The sequence below is a fragment of the Pinus tabuliformis genome, chromosome 3_2 (genome assembly GCF_031772625.1).
Source record: "Pinus tabuliformis cultivar Carrire ecotype Pingquan chromosome 3_2, CPIR1, whole genome shotgun sequence".
In the NCBI taxonomy this organism is placed as follows: domain Eukaryota; kingdom Viridiplantae; phylum Streptophyta; class Pinopsida; order Pinales; family Pinaceae; genus Pinus; species Pinus tabuliformis.
The window spans coordinates 680,547,365-680,567,623 of record NC_142302.1 but is presented as its reverse complement, the minus strand read 5'-3'; the positions used below and the strand labels follow the sequence as shown (position 1 = coordinate 680,567,623).

General features: G+C 39.1%; 1 protein-coding gene across 2 annotated transcripts in view; it reads right to left on the bottom strand.

Moving 5' to 3' along the window:
• The window catches only part of LOC149182476 (uncharacterized), a 271,544-nt gene that overhangs the window by 112,085 nt on the left and 139,200 nt on the right, over nucleotides 1–20,259 (bottom strand). For both annotated transcript variants that reach the window (XM_089416867.1, XM_089416868.1), the window contains one exon: nucleotides 679–741. In XM_089416867.1, coding sequence (XP_089272993.1) covers nucleotides 679–741 — 63 coding nt within the window. The remainder of the gene's footprint in view (nucleotides 1–678; nucleotides 742–20,259) is intronic.

The following is a 20,259-nucleotide window of genomic DNA, read 5'->3' as shown; positions in this document are numbered from 1 at the left end:
ATTCATTGTTGTTTAGAAGTTTCTTTTTCTCTCTTCTATTATAGATCAAACTTGCAAGTGAATATCAGATACCTATTAAACACCAGGCTGATCACTCTGTCTTTTTGTTTTGCTTGCTTTGCAAGCTAGCAATAAATTATGTATTACATGCCAATGTAGCAGGCTTCAAGTGCTCGAATTCCTAATTTCTACTGGAAAATTAAGATATCACAAAAAATCAAACGACAATGATCTTGGTAATCCAGATGCTTATATTCATTGATTGGTTCATCGCGGAAAAGATCATCTTGCCCTTGCATAAAACATATTATCCAAAAGAAATAATTCCATTTCTGTATTTACACACTCGAACACTCAAAGTATCATCTTAAATGTTTTACATGCCACTGTTTTCTTCTATTACATATTAATGCAACCTAAACAATGAAAGGACAACAGTGAAAGTTGTATTTCATATCAACACCGCGTTACAGCATAATATTTCATTAACCAGTGTATAGAATGTATTGTATCTGAAACAATTCAAATTTAGAATTTACCTACAGTTAGAATCTGCAATCAAGACTTATTTTGTTTCGGGAATAGGACCTAAATAATAGCAAGCCATCACAAGCTGGCATGACAATTTATAGAATTTGGCATAAATATGTTGTACATAAAGAGAGCTATTAAAGAAACCTGACGAATGTGCAGGGTCATCCCAGACGTATTGACCAAAGATTGAAAGAAGTGCTCCACCAGCTGAAAAGAAAAATGGCATGTTATTATCAATCAGTATAACAGCATAAACTGCTTAAAGTTCTATTGGAAACTGTATAGAAAAGCATAGTGTGCAAATAGATTTAAAATCAAGGAGTTGGCCATGAAATGTATCTCCATTCAGTGTACTTCAAGTTCTAATTTGATACAACGTAATATTTGTAAGTACCTATAGCCATGCATATTCCATTGCCACAATTTGCTGCTTTAAACAAATTTATAGCTCATTGTCTTTGATTTAGACTATGAGTTCATTCTCTCAATTGATACTAGTGCAAATCTTCAGAAAAAAGACCCCACTTCATTTAGAAACTACCTATAGGTGAACAAGCATGTCAAGAAGGAAGAAACGAAAGAAATTTCATTGATGTTCACGAATGACCAAATTATGTCAAGGATAATTGCTACCACTGATGTCAGCAAGGGTACACATATAATTTTCAATACATTCAACACCATTGTAATCTATGTTGCCAGGAAATGTGGGTTCGGGGACAGGTACGGTTACGGGGAAGGGGACAGGTATGTCATTTTTTGAAACACGCTGCGTGGGTTCGTCGGGGGTATATTATAATTTATATATATAATATATAAATATTATATTTTATAAATTATAATATATATGATTTGTATATTTTTCAACTTTAAACATGAAAACTAAAATATTTATGATTTAAACTTTGAATAGTTAAACATGCACATCATTGAACATTCAACACTCACAATGAAATTCCAAAATTTCTAGTTTGACATCAAGTGCAAATTGGAGTTTACATATTAATGAGAATCATGATATAAGTCCATTTTCATACTACATTCAAAATTTGCCTTAAGGCATCTCCAAACAAGAACTAGGAAATTTTAAAATACTAAAATAAAAATAGCTAATAGTGAACAGTGGTTTCCTCAAGCCATGTCATCAACATCACTCAGATCTTCAATTAGCATGCTCTCCAGGTAGGAATCACTCTCATCTTGAAGCCCCTGCTCATCCATAGCAACTGGAGGTAGCTCAATAAGGCCATCTGGTTGTATCTCCTCGTCCACACACATAACATCATTTGTGTATTGGTCCCATCTCTTGAAAGGACCCTCCTTGTACCCAGGGTCTTTTCGAGATATGAGACGAAGTGTGCTATGAATGTACACTAAGTTCTCTGCCTTCTTTGAGCCCAACCTATTTCTCTTCACTGAATGGATAAAGGCATAAGTACTCCAATTCCTCTTGCAAAATGAATAACTAGCTACCTGGAATATTAGCCCATTAAATTAATTAAAAATTTAAAAATAAAAACTAAAATGAACCCCAAAGAACCTGATTTTGGGGTTCCAAGTACCCATCATCATGGTTCTTGGTACCCGTCAAGACAAAAGAACCCAATTTTTTTTTAATGGAGAACCCAGTTCTTCATAGGAGAACTCGGTACTTATGGGTTCTTTTGAAAAGCACTCGCACCCGAATCCAGTACTTGGGGACGAGAACCCGGGATGGGTTCGAGAACCCCACCCCTGGGTTCGCAAATCCGTGCAACATAGATTGTAATCCTAAGCTCACAAGTTAAAGCTTTGTAACAACCATTTGAAGTCCTATATTAAGTGTCCTAGACCTTGTGATTGGTTGGTCTTGTTCCGTAAAATCTAGCAGGCCTTGGAGAGGGAAACCCTACAAGGTATAAACTAGACATATTACCAACAATGGGGTAGTGGCCCACTATCACCACAGCGAAAACCCCCTCGTCTTTATGGATTTTCACTAATGGAGGAGTCCCAATAGAATAGAGATCACTTACAATAAGTATTCTAAGGTTAAGGTATGAAATGATCTCGCTAAGAGGTCTTCAAGAAAGACACAATTTAGTTTCAAGGCTTCACTAGGAAGCAATTCACTTTCTATGAAGATACCTAGAAATAGAGGCACTATTGAAATATGTAACTAGGTTTCGTCTTCATAATGACATATGTAATCATGAATTTATGCTTTTAATGAAAAGAGAAAAATAAATTTATTATTGTTATTCTTGAGGCATGGATTTCATGCTCAAGGAAAATTTATTTTTAAGTCAAGCCCCCATTGAGTGCTTCTAAATTTGTCATAAAGTCAATTAAGTCATTGTCGTTTATTGAAGACCCATTTGGGCATGTTACATATTGTAAAGAAAATTTATTTGAGTCAAATTAGAGTCAAAAGACACTCCAAGACCTCATCATGGAACAAAGATCAAGTCGGCCTAAAGAAAGCAATTTGTACCCCTCAGAAGCCTATATATAAGAAGAAACTCGACCTCATTTGGACACATACTCAAGCAAGTTCGATCTCCTCAAGATAGAAGTTGGAAAAAGGACGAAAAAGAACAAGATCGAAGTTTTGGGTCTCTCTCTCTGTCTTTTGTTAGGGTTTCTAGAGTTACTGGGGAAGACGAAATTCTGAAGCTGCATCGAAGTTGTGAAGCTGCAAGTTCGAAGCTATGAAGTTGCTTCTAGGTCGAAGCTGTGAAGTTGCAAGGTCGAAGCTGTGAATCTGCATGAAGGTCGAAGTTGTAAATCTACTAGGTCGAAGTTGCAAAAATTGTTGTTGGGGGTCGAAGTTGCTAAAGAAGTTGTTGGAAGGTCGAAGTTTGTTGCTGCAAGCTGTGCAAATCAAGAAAGAAGGTTGACTTGGTCTTGGAGGAGTCTTGGTCAAGAATCTAGGTCTTGGAATTCGTCAATTGAAGATCTATAAGAAGAGAAGAATTCTTTTGAGTTTTCCTCTCAGTTGGAGAGGTTTTGGCTCTAGTTGATCGCCTATATCTGGTATCTTTTGTCTTATTATTCTTTATGGTTTGGAAGTTGTTTGATGAAGAGAATACTAATAATAATCAAGTGAAAGAAGAAAGCTAAAAAAGTTAAGTGAAAATACATCTCAAGCAGTTAGCAAAGCAAGAGAAATCATCTACTCTAGCTGCCTTTAGATTTCTCAACATGGTATCAAAGTTAAGGTGACAAGACATGGAAAAGCAGCTTAAAGAAGGACACTCGAGGGTCGAAGCACTAGAAGATCATAAAGAGCATCAGTGGTCAAAAAGATAAAAGGATCAAAGTAATTTTGGGTCTATTTTGGGCTATTCTTGTGACACATGCAAGGAGATTAGGGCTCATTTGTTGCAGCAGAAGTCGAATTATTGCAGTCACCTAAGGAGGCCGAAAACAAGTGGAAGACAAGCCATATTGCAAGCCAAGTTGCAAAAGAAGAAGCCTTTATCCAAGCGAAGCGGAGAGAAGGGTAAAATCTTTGCCTTTCTCCCACATGTGCAGAAACTAGGGTTACTAGGGTTTCTGCAGTGACCGAAAATTGTAGTCGAATCGCAGGGGTCGAAAAAGACGTTGCAACTACTGGAAGGAAAATTTGATTGAAGTTGACTTTGAGAAAGGGAATCTCATCAAGGAAAAGACATTCTCATCATCATCAAGGAACCAAGGTGATCTCCCTCTCTTTGAAGGATCACTTTTGAAGGAAGACATCTTCATCAAGAAGACATCTTCTATTATCAACATTGTCATCAAAATTAAGAAGGCATCAAGTTGAAGATATTGTCATCAAGAAGTATATTCACAAGTAAGTATCTTTATGTCCACATTTGAATCTATCAAAATGACTTCATTTTGCAAGGAAAGCAACAAATTGGTTGGGTCTTCAAACCTTTTTTCATGGAAGAAGAGGACAAATTTGATCCTCATAGAAAACAAAGTCATTGATCATGTTAAGGGTTTAATCACTAAATCTCCAAAGGAAGAAGCCCAAGCTCTAACAAAGTACATGAAAGGGGAGGTAAGGGCTCAAAGTATCCTTATAGAATCCATCAAAGATCCCCTCATACCATATGTATCAAAGTTGGAGACATCAAAAGAAATATATGAGAAGCTAGTAGAATTGTTCTTCGTAAGTATTGTTGGAGAAGTGATATCATTAAGACAAGAACTCTATAAGATGAAGATATCAAAGGAAGATGGAATAGCCTCATACTTTATGAGGGTATCAAAAATAAGAGACCAACTATAAGAGTTGGGAGAAATAATGTTCAATAAAGAAATGACCACCATAATGCTCAATGCACTACCAGAGGAATGGGGCAACTTTACATCAAGCATCTATGGAAAGAAGGAAGCTACCCCATTCAATGAACTTTGGTCATTATGTAAGATTGAAGAAACCAGGTTGAAGGAAAAAAGTGATTTGGGATCAAACGAACAAGTTCAAGCATTTGCTGCCATGGGTAAGAGAAAAGGAAAGTTTGGTCCTCAGAAAAAGAAGAAGAATATGGCAAAGATCCAATGTTATCGTTGTCAAGAATATGGGCACTACAAGAGAGATTATCCAAAGTTCAAGAAGGACAACAAGAGGAAAGAAAGAAATGAGGTTCATATCACTGAAGAAGTGGAAGAACCTGATGAGAAGAAATCCAAAGGGATAGATCTTCACTATTATGGTTTCTCCAATACATAACAAGGAGAAGTGGAAAGCGAAAAGACCTCCACCATGGCAGTGAAGATGAGAAGCATTATGACGAGATGCATCTTAGTAGAAGATGGCATCATATGAGAAGCATATGATTAAAACAAGAGCTCGAGATATCCTTATAAAATCTTGAAAGATAGCTAAAGTAGAAGTCTACATGCTTGTAGCAGTGATCATAGAAGGAAGTAGCTCTTCGTAACCTCATTGAAAGCATAAGTAGTACTTATGGTTAGAAGAAAGTCATCTAGTGTAGAGCTCATCATACATCATTAGGAAGAATCATTTCCAGGATGAGGATAATCAAGATCCTCCTTTGGAATCTTCATTCGAAGGTCCACCTCTTGGAAGAAGCAAGTGCCTCGCTAATAATTCCACCTTGTATGGGATTCATTATTTGGAAGAATGATGGTATGATGACAAAGGAATGCAACATGTCAATATGGTTGAAGTACCCTCAATCAAGGAAAGGAAGCCTAGGTGACCAAAAGAAGGATAGAGGTATGCATGCATGTATTTAATGGAGTCATGTTGTCATATGGTTGCATGGGTAAATGTTCTATCTCATGAGCATGATCAAAGAAAAGGGATCTCCTCCTTTGGAAAGATGCATGAGGGCATGGTTCACATATTGACTAGATGAAATCAACATAATATGTCCCCATATGGAATATGAGGCGGTTGACCAAGATGAATGAACTATGAATGAAAGTTCCTGGGGAGCAATTTGTGAAGAAACAAAGAAGAGATTGTGAAAGATGCAACTATGAGCACGTAGAAAAGGAAATCAACATCCGGTGACTAGGAGAATTGACCATGACATCTCCATGGAAAAGGTATGAAGACTAATGAAGTCTGGAAAGAAAGGAGACCCTTGACATTGAATATCTTGGAGATGTGTCAATATGTATGCAGGATGTTGATGTTGCTACAAGCAAATGTCATGATGAAGGGCCATCACAAAAGGTAACTTTGATTTGATGTTCATCTTTTATTTTTGAACAACATCTGAATGGGTTGATACAGGGCTACCGAAAGAGAGTTGTAAATATCACCTACAACTAGCACTCATGTGGTTGGATGAAAGATCCTAAAGGAAACATGACTTGGAAGAGGTAGTTGTATGAAGAAAAGCCAGATAGGGATTAGAAGACCACTTTCCGATGAACAAAAGAATGACATGACTGACATAGTTCATGAAGGAAAGTGATGGTTGGTCAATGTCCTACGAATAAGTCACAAAAGATGAAAGCTCCATAATGATAAAGATGAAATTCATGACATCAAAAGCAGGAGCTCTTCAAGCAATTAAAGGTACTATGATCTCCACCAAAAAACAAGTGAGTTGTTAAAAACAAGTCCCTAGTTAAAAGGGAGCTTGGACAAGTCCCCAGTTAAGAGGGAGCTTGGGTACATTCCTTTTATAGGAATGGGTTGGTCATCCCTGATTAAGAGGAAGTGACAGATACAGTTCTCTACTTGATGTGTCATGCACTAGACCAGGACTAATAGCCATAAGTCTTAGTGAAGGACATGAGGAGAGATAGACACATCATTCCTATCTTCACTTTCGAAGAAAGAATGGAGGATTGGGTAAACATCTAGCATCTGATACTCTTTGAGGATGAGGTAGGGCATCTAAGATAAGAGTACTAGTAGAGGACCGATATTGTCTTTGTGGACTAGGAATCCAAGATAAGAATAGTCCTGGGAGGACATACCTTATGAACACCCGAGTGGGGTATGTGCCTTGAGAGACAATGATGATGGGCGTCTATCAGTCGTTAGTCTCGCCAGCATTGTGCTCTGATCTTGTGCAGAGATAGATCTATTAGTCAAGGCCTTGCTATGTAACAATGTTGGTTGATATGATGTTAAACAGATAAGTTACTAATCCGACTCTTCTTATGATAATTCTTCAGATTGAGAATGTCCAAGTACATTGTATGGATTATGAATACCTCCGTAGTGAAGAGGAAGTGTTGAAATATGTAACTAGATTTGGTTTTCATAATGACATATGTAATCATGATTTAATGAAAAGAGAAAAATAGATTTATTATTGTTATTCTTAAGGCATGGGTTGCATGCTCAAGGGAAATTTATTTTTAGGTCAAGCACCCATTGAGTGCTTTTAGGTTTGTGATAAAGTCAATTGAGTCATTGTCATGTATTGAAGACCCATTTGGGCATGTTACATATTGTAAAGAAAATTTATTTGAGCCAAAGTAGAGTCAAAAGACCCTCCAAGTGTAGGAATTTATAGGGTAAGTTCCTCAGATAGAACACCAAAGGACACCGCTCACAAACAGATCACAGATTAGTACACCAGTATTCTTGACGTGGTTAAAACCCTCAAAGAGAGAAACAGTCCATGGCCTGAGCCAATGCGGCCACTTCATGCAATTTATTAATGTAAAAGAAATAAAATTTACATAAGCTTCTCTCATGAATGGTCACCTTACAAATGACCGTCCATGCTCTTTAAATAGAGATCATGGACCAATCGGGTGTTAAGCCACGGATCAAGTGTCAGTAACACCGAGGAGAGAATGAACTGTCGGATCACTTCATGTCTAGAACATATCGTGATCGTCGGATTGTAAGTTACAAAAAGTACATACTAAAGAAACACACTTTACCTAACTATACACTAGACCAAGTTATACTTAACTATCGGAATATCCTAACATCCCCCCTTAAGAACAACTTGGGATAGGATTGAAGGATGTACAAATATGACACAATAGGAGAAGGAAAGAGGCATTAGAGCCTATCCCCCCTTAGTGACAACTTCTTGAACTCCAACCATAAATCGAAGTTTAGTAAACTTCGCCTCTGTGAGAGCCTTTGTAAAGATATCTGCAACTTGATCATCGATTAAACAATATTTCACTTCAAGAACATGGTCACAAATGAGCTTTCTGATGAAGTGCATGTGTAGTTCAATGTGTTCGCTGTGTCGATGTTGCACTGGATCATTGCATAGTTGAATGGCACTTTGATTATCACACGAAAGCGTAGTCGAATGTTGTTGCTGAAAGCCAAACTCTGACAAGATCTAATGAAGCCACAGGGCTTCCTTACTAGCTTCTATGACGCCACGATACTCTACTTCTGGTGAAGAAAGAGAAATGGCACTTTGTTTCTTGCAAGCCCATGTAATAGGTCTAGAAGCAAGATTGAATACATAACCTGCAGTAGACTTTTGATCATCAGGGTCACCAGCCCAATCGGAATCAGTGAAACCAACTAATAGAGGAGATGCTTTTGCACTGTAATGAATCCCAAATTGAACTGTACCTCGAACATAACGAAATATTCTTTTAGCTGCTTTCCAATGACTTTCATGTGGGTTTTGCATAAACCGAGCAATAAGGCCAACAGCAAAGGAAACATCAAGACGGGAATGGGTCAGATACAAACGTTTTCCTACAAGCTGACGGTATAAGGTAGCATCAACTTCAAGGGAAGTACAAGTGACTGAAAGTTTGGCTCCACTCTGAAAGGGAGAAGGGGTTGGCTTACAATCTTCCATGTGAAAGTGGCATAGAAGATCACAAGCATACTTGGACTGGGAAAGGGAAATACCTTCCTTGGATTGCAAGACTTGAAGACCAAGAAAATAATGCAATTGTCCTAATTATGTCATTTCAAATTGCTTTTTAAGGCTGGACTTCACATGGTTTATAAGGTTGGGATCACTACCAGTACGGATAAGATCATCAACATAAAGAACATGAATGATAAGAGACTTACCCACTTTCTTGGTGTAGACAGTATTGTCAGAATGACAACTAGAAAAGCCAGTATCTAAAAGAAAGCTATCCATTTTGGCATACCAAGACCAAGGGGCTTGCTTGAGACCATAAAGGGATTTCTTAAGCTAACATACAAGGCCGGAGTCTGTTTGTATAAAGCTAGGAGGTTGTTCCATATAGATTTCTTCATGCAAGTCCCCATGCAAGAAGGCAGATTTAACATCCATCTGATGGACTTCCCATTTGAAAAAAGCAGCAAGGGAAAGAACAAGGCAGATAGAGTTTATTTTGGCAACAGGGGGGAAGGTTTCAGTATATTCAATGCCTTCAACTTGTCAAAAACCCTTAGCAACAAGACGAGCATTATGTTTATCAACTTTTCCACCTAGTCCAAACCTGGTTCTGTAAACCCTTTTGCATCTAGCAAGTTTTCGTCCCTTTGGAAGAGGAACAAGATCCCATGTATCATTTGCCAATAATGAACAATATTCTTCATTCATAGCTGCGTCCCAATCTGGATGGCTTGAAGCTTCTGCAAAGGTGTCAGGATCATAATTCGTTGAAGCTTGAGCCAGTGAAGAAGAGGCTCTATCGAACTAAGAATGTGTACGTCGTTGATCTGTAGGATCACCTGCAAGAGCACCTACTGCATCCCGAGTAGCACGGACCCATTTTGGAAGCTGAGGAGCTGAAGGAGGATCCCAACAAGGTGGGGGAGGAGTGTCATCCTCGTTGTCATCATCTAAAGAAGAAATATTTTCAGAAGTAGAAGGGATAGAGAGAGGTGGCACATCCACTGAACTAGGCTCGTACGCCGATATATTTTCAGCAAACTTTACATCTTTTCTAATGATAACATTTTTGGATTTAGGTGGAAGAAGTCTATATCCTTTGACATCTTCAGAACATCCAACAAAAATACATTTTTCACTATTAGGTTGTAAGGCTTTATGTTTCTCATCGGGAATATGGGCCCATGATTCACTTCCAAAAACACGAAAGTGACTTACATCTGGTTTAATTGAGCTCAATGCTTCTTCTAGAGTGATGTTCTTTAAAACCTTAGTAGGAGTGCGATTTACTACGTAAGTTTCACAATTAATTGCTTCTGCCCAAAAATTAAGACTAAACCCTTTAGAATGAAACATACAATTAGCCATTTCCTTTAAGGTGTGATTCTTCCTTTTAGAGACACCATTATGTTGTGGAGTATATGGAACAGTATGTTGCAATTGAATTCTATGCTCAGTGCAAAATTTGATGAATTTGTTGTTAACATATTCTCCGCCATTATTAGATCTTAGCTTAAGAATTTGATGTCCAAATCGTTTCTCAACAAAGGCCTTAAAGGCCAAGAACATGTTAAAGACTTCACTCTTGAGTTTTAAAAAGTATACCCAAATGCGTCTGGAGAAATCATCAATGAAAGTTAAGAAATACTTGTAGCCAGAAAATGAAACAACTAGAAGTCGACCACATAAATCATTGTGCACAAGTTGTAAAGGGGCTGAGGCGTGCCAAGAGGCACATTTTTCAAAACTATCACGATGATGTTTTCCGAGTACACATTCGGAACAAACACCATCTCTGCAGGGTACCATAGGAAGACCTGTCACCATTTTTTCCTTGCATAGATTTTGAAGGGAGCGATAGTTTAAGTGACCAAATCGCTCATGCCAAAGTTTGTTCACTTCATCATTATGAGCAACAAATACCGAGGGAAGATTTGATGACCCAAAGTTGTTAAACTTATACAACCTTGTAGAATCATTAGCAATGCCAGTAACTAAAATCTGTCTAGGATCTCTTAGGTCCTTAATTACAACATCATGAAGTGAAAATTCAATGGTTTTACCTTCACCTGAATGAGTTATCTGATATACAGATAAGGTTGCAGGATAAGGTAGGAACACATAATACATCATTAAATTGACCATTGTCTTGATGAATAGTTCCAATCCCTACAACACTAAGAGATCTATCATCACCAACATATATATTTTTGGTGTTACAATCGTTTAAACAAGAAAACATGGCTTTGTTTTTGGCCATGTATAAGAACCTCCAGAATCAATGAGCCACTCATGAGAATGAGAAGAAGAAGATACATTTAGTGCATAACCAGACCAAGATGCTTGACAACCACATGCAGAAAGTGTTATTCCTAAAGATGAAGTTGAAGTTGAAGAGTACTCCAAATGGATGTTATGCTTCTTCATTGCTGCTTCCAAGGCTTCCATCTTTTTAAAGCATTTGGATTCTAAGTGGCCATCACGATTACAAAAGTTGCAATGTCTATCAGTCTTATTCCCTTCATTTTTATTTGCCTTATCATTTTGTTGAATTGATTTTTCATTTTGAGATAGAAATTGCTTAGGACCCTTGTTTGATTTAGGGCCATTCTTTTTAGGATGTTGCTTCTTAGGGTTCTTTGAACTTCGTTGTTGCTGGGCTGTTAAGGCTTTCTTAGAAGAGTTTCCAATATTAAGAAAACCAAGATATAAGAGTTTTTCTTGTTCTCTTATTAAAGAATCATAAAAGGCATCAAAAGAGGGGGACTTGTAGTCTTGTCCTTGAGAAATAAAGGCTTCTCTTGTAGAATGAAAAGTGGAAACAAACACAGAGTAGGTTGGTCCCAACTTAGTAAGAATGGAATAGATAAGGCTGCCATCTTCTTTCTGAACCTTAACACCTTCCAAGAGAAGTCTAAGGTTCTTGAACTTCGACAAAAAATCCTCAATGGAAGAAAAATTATTGGGGTCCAACGTAAGCTCATTTTCGAGTTGATGGGCTCTAATTTAATTTTTAATTCTAAAAACTTGATTGAGTTGTTTCATTGCTTCATCAGGGGTATCAAGTTCTGCAATATGGAATCTAAGGTCTGGAGAAATAGACATCCCTATCAACCCACATGCTTGATTTTGCCTATTTTCCCATTTGGCTTGCTTACCTTTATCTTTAGTTTTAGCCTCTTGGCCTGAGGCTATTCTATAAAGACCTTTACTTCTAAGTTTCCCAATCAATTAGTAATGATGATTATGATGATTCGAGTGTGTTAGCACCTAGTCATGATAAAGACCTGGATGTTGATCTAATTTCTCAAGATTTATGCATGAAAGATGACAAAGAGTAAGCTTATTTTGGGAAGCATGATGACAGTTCCCATGAGTCCCATCATTTGGCAAGGAAATTGAAGATAGGTGAAGACATGATTGTTGCAACCATGAGGCATTTTGATGATACATAGGCATTGGTGGCAAATTGTTGTTGGAGAAAGGCAGTGGCACATGATATTTTGTGAGTAGATCCTTCCATTGTAGACTTAAGTCGTTGGTAGAGATGAAATCAACTACCTACACCTCCTTTCAGATAGAGATCACCTACTCGTGTTTGTTGAGATATATCATGATGCACTAGTAGGGAAAGAGGAGGAAGTTGATAGGCTTACACATGAGCTTGAGACTACCCAGGAGACCTTAAAGAGTAGCCAGTTGGCCATTCAAGAATCAAAGTTCTAGGTTGAGAAGCTTCGTATGGAGTTAAGTTATGTGCGCTCTTCATCTTCCATAGAAGACAGTCAGTTAACTATGGCAACCCAGGTTGAGAAGCTTCGTATAGAGTTAAGTTATGTGCGCTCTTCATCTTCCATAGCAAACAGTCAGTTAACTATGGCAACCATCACACAAGAGGATGTTAGTGGCACTCATGGTTTGATAGAGATGGTTGAGCACGAGGAGCGCCCAGATGAACAAGCACTTGCAAAGAGGTATGTCCCAGAGGTTCCTAATTATGCACCCATGGGATGTGGAGACAGGTATATTTCAAACAAGGATACATCCATCTGGGATCCAAGTTCAGTTAACACGACTAGAGTAGACACTGGAAGCCCAGGTTGGCATTGGGATCTAGGTGGGGCTTTCCATCATATACCAAAGGTGCACGATGACTACGGTATTGGTGGGATGGTTGACCCAATGACCAAGCACACACGTTCTTTAAGGGAGTTCTAGTTAGCACTAATGGCCAGTAAGTTTATGAACAGACTTTGGGAGACGTCCTAGCACATTGTCCATGTGTGGTTTTGTAGGCATGAGTTATTTGGATGCGAGGGCATTGATATGTCACTAGGCAGGGCATTATATGGAGACAATGTTGTTCCATTGATGTATTGGGCACAAGAGCCACTAAGGATCGGCACAAGAGTGACATCCCCATTAGCATGTGAGGAGTTATGACGCTCAGATCTACTCACACCATAGTGGGTTCACTAGCAGAGTAGCAGTTACATTAGCATATGCAGGATACCAGAAGATACAGGGTGGTACGTGTTAGAAAATCAGAAAGGTAGAAAGATTTCTTATACTTGATAATTACTTGTGATGTTCTTGATTTGTTATTATGATTCTTTATATATTCTTTCTTTTAGTTCATCAATCAATTACCAAAGCAATAGCACATAAAACAATGGACCCCAGACGTAGGCACTATACCAAGGAAAAACCCCCATCGAGGGGAAAACCCAGTCAAAATTCTCTTCCTTTCAATAGTATTCTTTGAGACTCTTCACCCTAGACAAAGTCCAGACCTTCCCTCAACACCAAATCAACCTCCCAGAGCTTCGACCTCTCTTCCAACAACTTCGACTATGTAGCAGCTTCCGGCATCAAGCAGCTTTCGGCATCAACGAAACTTGGTAGACTTCAATCTCCCAATCTAGGACATAAAACAGAGAGAGCAAGGCACCAAAAATTTTGTTTTTCTTCTTTTCCTTAGACTCCACCAAACTTGCACTTCTTTTGGCTTCTCGACTTCGTACTTCACACTTCCTCTAACTTCAAGAGATATCGAACCTCTTGTGAGAGAGTGTGTTCCAAATGAATTTGACTTGCTTGTATTTATAGGCTCCATGTGAGGTCGAATTAGTGTCCTTAGGCCGACAGTTGAATGGGATAAACTGCATCAAGAGAGAGACTTCCCAGTTGTGGCATATGATTGGGCCGCAAGTTGGTAGATGCAGGCTTGGGGATGGCCCAAACTACTGTAGACATAGCATAGGTTCCACCCGTGAGCTCACACTTAGGGAGATGCAAGACACACTTTGGGCAGGACACCCTGGGGCGATCTATGAGCATAAGATACAGGAGATGGTAAACCTCTCTTACAGGAGGGTGTCTAGACACCAAGAAATATTGGGGTGCATCAGCAAATTTACTTGTGTGATCTGGCAGGAGAAGGGCGACTTAGCAGGAACCAGGTTGATTATCAATACATGGTGTATCTCTATTGAGTGCATGCAAGAATCAGAGGATAGGCACGGATGGGTTCGAACAACTATCAGTACTATGCAATGGTAGTCAGTAAAATTGGGAATTTGTGAACTTTCGATTGGGTTGTGGAATCTAGAGTTTTTGTTGGTCAATAGATCACTCCACCTCTCGATGACAAGGGCTGCTAAGGCTTTCTTAGAAGAGTTTCCAATATTAAGAAAACCAAGATATAAGAATTTTTCTTGTTATCTTATTAAAGAATCACAAAAGGCATCAAAAGAGGAGGACTTGTAGTCTTGTCCTTAAGAAATAAAGGCTTCTCTTATAGAATGAAAAGTAGAAACAAACACAGAGTAGGTTGGTCCCAACTTAGTAAGAATGGAATAGATAAGGCTGCCATCTTCTTTCTTAACCTTAACACCTTCCAAGAGAAGTCTAAGGTTCTTGAACTTGGACAAAAAATCCTCAATGGAAGAAAAATTATTGGGGTTCAACGTAAGCAACTCATTTTTGAGTTGATGGGCTCTAATTTAATTTTTAATTCTAAAGACTTTATTGAGTTGTTTCATTGCTTCATCAGGGGTATCAAGTTCTGCGATATGGAATCTAAGGTCTGGAGAAATAGACATCCCTATCAACCCACGTGCTTGATCTTGCCTATTTTCCCATTTGGCTTGCTTACCTTTATCTTTAGGTTTAGCACCTTGGCCTGAGGCTATTCTAGAAAGACCTTTACTTCTAAGTTTCCCAATCAATTAGTAATGATTATTATGATGATTCGAGTGTGTTATAGCACCTAGTCATGATAAAGCCCTGGATGTTGATCTAATTTCTCAGGATTTATGCATGAATGATGACAAGGAGTAAGCTGATTTTGGGAAGCATGATGACAGTTCCCATGAGTCCCATCATTTGGCAAGGAAATTGAAGATAGTTGATGACATGATTGTTGCAACCATGAGGCATTTTGATGGTACATAGGCATTGGTGGCAGACTGTTGTTGGAGAAAGGCATTGGCACATGATATTTTGGGAGTAGATCCTTCCATTGCAGACTTAAGTCATTGTTAGAGATGAAATCCAACTACCTACACCTCCTTTCAGATAGAGATCACCTACTCGTGTTTGTTGAGATCTAAGTTGCACGAAACGGGGAAACGGAAACGAGTTTCCGAAACGGGAAGCGAAACGAAACGCGACCTCCCCAAATTTTGGAAACGGGGAAACGCGAAGATATATAATAATATATATATATATATATATATATATATATATTAAAAATATTTAAAATTTATTATTATATATATGTGCAATCATAAAGCATTAATGATACATTTACATTATATGATTATAATTTATTACATTTAAACATTAAGATTAAATTTACATCACATTTACTCATGAATCATGAATGATCACATAATGAAAATAAAAATATAGGAAAATCCAAAATCAGCCTTTATTTATATTAGTATATGAGGCTGCAAGTACAATAAAGACTATAAGGCTGCAAGAACTATAGAGACAAGTCACAAAAGACTAATCCTCATCATAACAATCCTCATCAAAAATAGAAGAAGCACAATGCTCAACAGTGGATGGTAGTGCTGAAGAAGATGATGCACCAATTCCACTTCCAGATTCAGCCTCAATATTCAGGGCAGCAAGACAGAGATCCAAATCAAGATTTTCTGCATCCACATCCCATTCTTTAGAAGGACCACTGTTGTATTCTGGACCCCTACGAGATGCAAGGCGAATGAGACAAACTGCTCTTTTATAACTTTAGAATAGGCTTCTAGAATTTACCGGAAACCTAAAAAAAATTAAAAACAAATCAAAAAAAAAATAAAAATAAAAAACAACACATTAAAACTGGGAAACGTGGCTTGTACGGCCTGGAAACGCGTTTCCGGCCGTTCTGCCACGTTTCCATTTCGGGAAACGTGGCAGTACGGCCGGAAACGCGTTTCTAGGCCGTACCGTACGCGTTTCCCAGTTTCGTTTCCGTTTCCTGCCTGAAACGACCCCTCCCCCCACGTTTCCTGCAACTTAGGTTGAGATATATCATGATGCACTAGTAGGGAAAGAGGAGGAAGTTGTTAGGCTTACACATGAGCTTGAGACTACCCAGGAGACCTTGAAGAGTAACCAGTTGGCCATTCAAGAATCAGAGTTCCAGGTTGAGAAGCTTCGTATGGAGTTAAGTTATGTGTGCTCTTCATCTTCCATAGCAAACAGTCAGTTAACTATGGCAACCATCACACAAGAGGATGTTAGTGGCACTCATGGTTTGATAGAGATGGTTGAGCACGAGGAGCACCCAGATGAACAGACACTTGCAGAGAGGTATGTCCCAGAGGTTCCTAATTATGCACCCATGGGATGTGGAGACAGGTATATTTCAGACAAGGATACATCCATCTGGGATCCAAGTTCAGTTGACACGACTAGAGTGTATACTGGAAGGCCAGGTTGGCATTGGGATCTAGGTGGGGTTTCCATCATATACCAGAGGTGCAGGATGACTACGGTATTGGTGGGATGATTGACTCAATGACCAAGCGCGCACATTCTTTAGGGGAGTTCTAGTTAGCACTAACGGCCAGTAAGTTTATGAACAAACTTTGGGAGATGTCCTAGCACATCGTCCATGTGTGGTTTTGTAGGCATGAGTTATTAGAATGGGAGGGCATTGATATGCCACCAAGTGGGGCATTATATGGAGACGATGTTGTTCCTTTGATGTATTGGGCACAAGAGCCACTAAGGATCGGCACAAGAGTGACATCCCCATTAGCATGTCAGGAGTTATGATGCTCAGATCTACTCAGACCATAGTGGGTTCACTAGCAGAGTAGCAATTATATTGGCATATGCGGGATACCACAAGATACAAGGTGGTACGTGTTAGAAAATCAAAAAGGTAGAAAGATTTTCTTATACTTGATAATTACTTGTGATGTTCTTGATTTGTTATTACGATTCTTTATATATTCTTTCTTTTAGTTCATCAATCAATTACCAAAGAAATAGCACATAAAACAATGGACACCTGACGTAGGCACTATGCCAGGGAAAAACCCCCCTCGAGGGGAAATCCCAGTCAAAATTCTCTTCCTTTCAATAGTATTCTTTGAGATTCTTCACCCTAGACAAAGTCCAGACCTTTCCTCAACACCAAATCAACCTCCCAGAGCTTCGACCTCTCTTCCAACAACTTCGACTATGTAGCAGCTTCTAGCATCAAGCAGCTTTCGGCATCAACGAAACTTGGAAGACTTCAATCTCCCAATCTAGGACACGAAAGAAAGAGAGCGAGGCACAAAAAATTTTGTTTTTCTTCTTTTCCTTAGACTCCACCAAATTCGCACTTCTTTTGGCTTCCCGACTTCGTACTTCGCACTTCCTCTAACTTCAAGAGATATCGAACCTCTTGTGAGAGAGTGTGTTCCAAATGAATTTGACTTGCTTGTATTTATAGGTTCCATGTGAGGTCGAATTAGTGTCCTTAGGCCGACAGTTGGATGGGACAAACTGCATCAGGAGAGAGACTTCCCAGTTGTGGCATATATCAGGCCACAAGTTGGTAGATGCAGGCTTGGGGATGGCCCAAACTACTGCAGACATAGCATAGGTTCCACCCCTGAGCTCACACTTAGGGAGATGCAAGACATACTTTGGGCAAGACACTCTGAGGCGATCTATGAGCATAAGATACAGCAGATGGTAAACCTCTCTTACAGGAGGGTGTCTAGACACCAGGCAGTGTTGGAGTGCATCAGCAAATTTACTTTTGTGATCTGGCAGGAGAAGGGCGACTTAGCAGGAACCAGGTAGATTATCAATACATGGTGTATCTTTGTTGAGTGCATGCAAGTATCAGAGGGTAGGCACGGATGGGTTCCAACAACTATCAGTACTATGCAGTGGTAGTCAGAAAAATTGGGAAGTTGTGAACTTTCGATTGGGTTGTGGAATCCGGAGTTTTCATTGGTTGATAGATCACTCAACCTCTCAATGACAAGGGTTATAACATCAATAGTTGATTTTCAAGTTGACACATGGAGGATCGTTGAGGCCTTCACCATGTGGCAATGGGAATTTTCCTTCTTGTTGTTCACGATTGAGTCTAGTTGTAGACCGGTAGACTCTAACCTCGTTGAGATGCCTTGGCAAGAGGTGCTTCATGGTTGTGGGTCTGAACCTTATAGATATTTTCGCATGAGGCTCCAAACAAGGAGGATTCAGTATGAGCACAAAGGGCAGTTAGACAGGTCCAAAGTCCTAGGAGGGGATCCTATAGGACAACTACTAGGTCAAGGGGAAACAATGGAGAGATAGCCCATTGTCACCTTAATTAAGGCTCCCTGCTTTTTACGAACCTTCACGGATGGGAGGAGACCCAGTATGGGGGGAATCACAAGGAAGGGTGGATCTATTAATGGATAGACAGTGATTCCCAAGGCCAATTCACAAGAGAGGCTCAATTAAATAGCTTGCTTGCTTCAAAAGCAAGGTGATGGGCTCTCTAGGAAGGGTTAAGAGGATTCTTAAGCCCAAGTTTGGAGGATGTGCCTTAACAAAGGGCTTCCTAGACCTAAGGATTCTTATGGAGAAATGGATTCTATCTAATCCTTGTGGAATTTGAGCTATAAAGTTATGGTACCACAGAGAGCCAAGTGGACCCAAAACTAGGTCAAGGATATGGAGTTGGTCAACCAATGAGGAACTTGACCTAATTAGGAAAGAGAATAGGATCAAAGGACTAATTTTCTTTTGAATTTTGAATGCAATGATCCAAATGAGGACACTAACCCAAATCAACCTAGGGAAGCAAATGATCCTCGAGCTAGGGCTTGTGCTATTTGGGGATTCCACTGTCGGATTGTGCCCAAATTTGAACAGTCCCTTGACAAGATCCTTGCGCAGTTGTTGACCAATTTTCAAGGTGTTTGGATGGCTACAATATATCTCTTTATGCCCTAGGTGACTCTCTAGGGTTAGGCCTAGAATTTGGAAAAGTGAAAAAAAAAGGTAAATTTGACCACCAATGGGATACGAGGATCAGTGACTTAAAGCCTGAGCTTAATGGAGTCAAGATACACATAGATCGATAATTTTCGTGAGCTAAGGAGACCTAATTGATCTTTGCTAGCCTCTCCAAGGGCAGCAACTAGACCAATAGGGATTTATACTTCAAATTTGCCAAAAAGATGAGGTTTTGAGGTCTTTCAACTTAAGAGGTGCCTCTAGGAACATTCACCCAATCCCTCAAAGAGAAACACATGCATTAGATCACTTATTCAAGGTCCCAAAAGAATTTCGCATTACATCATCCCATACAAGAAGAATGATAATAATATACATGCATTTGACAAGTAAGATAACAAGAATAGCATCAAAAATTTGACTTACATGAGAGAGAGAGAGTATATCTATTCATCCACTTTGCATTAGAAAGAATCTCCAACTACAATAACGAAAATCCAAACATCATATTGCATCAAGGAACTCCAAAAATTTTATCCCAGCAAAAAGTGTGAAAATCTCTCAAGAGATACCAATCCAATCCAAGTGATGATGAGAGGTTAGAATGAGCCTCTCACATATTAATACAACTCTAAAGGGGATTTGATTTTCCTAATTGGCCTAATTTAGCCCCAAATAATAAAATAATACATAATAATGACATGACTTGGTGACAAGCCCACCAAGATAGCTCAATAATACAAAGAATAGTCTCTCAAGGGCGCAAAATAATGAATATGATGAGTTGTTGGGCCATTGAGAAGCCCTCATGGAGTCCAAATGTGCCAAAACGACTCCAAACATAGTGGACAAGGGGTTGACCCCTTGTTTACTTAGCAAGTCACATGTGGTGCTCCCAAGTGGGTGTGCGGGAACAATGAAATCCTCATGGGTCACCAAGTGGATCGATAATGCTTGTAAACCATCTGTAAGAGCTAGGATGATGACATAA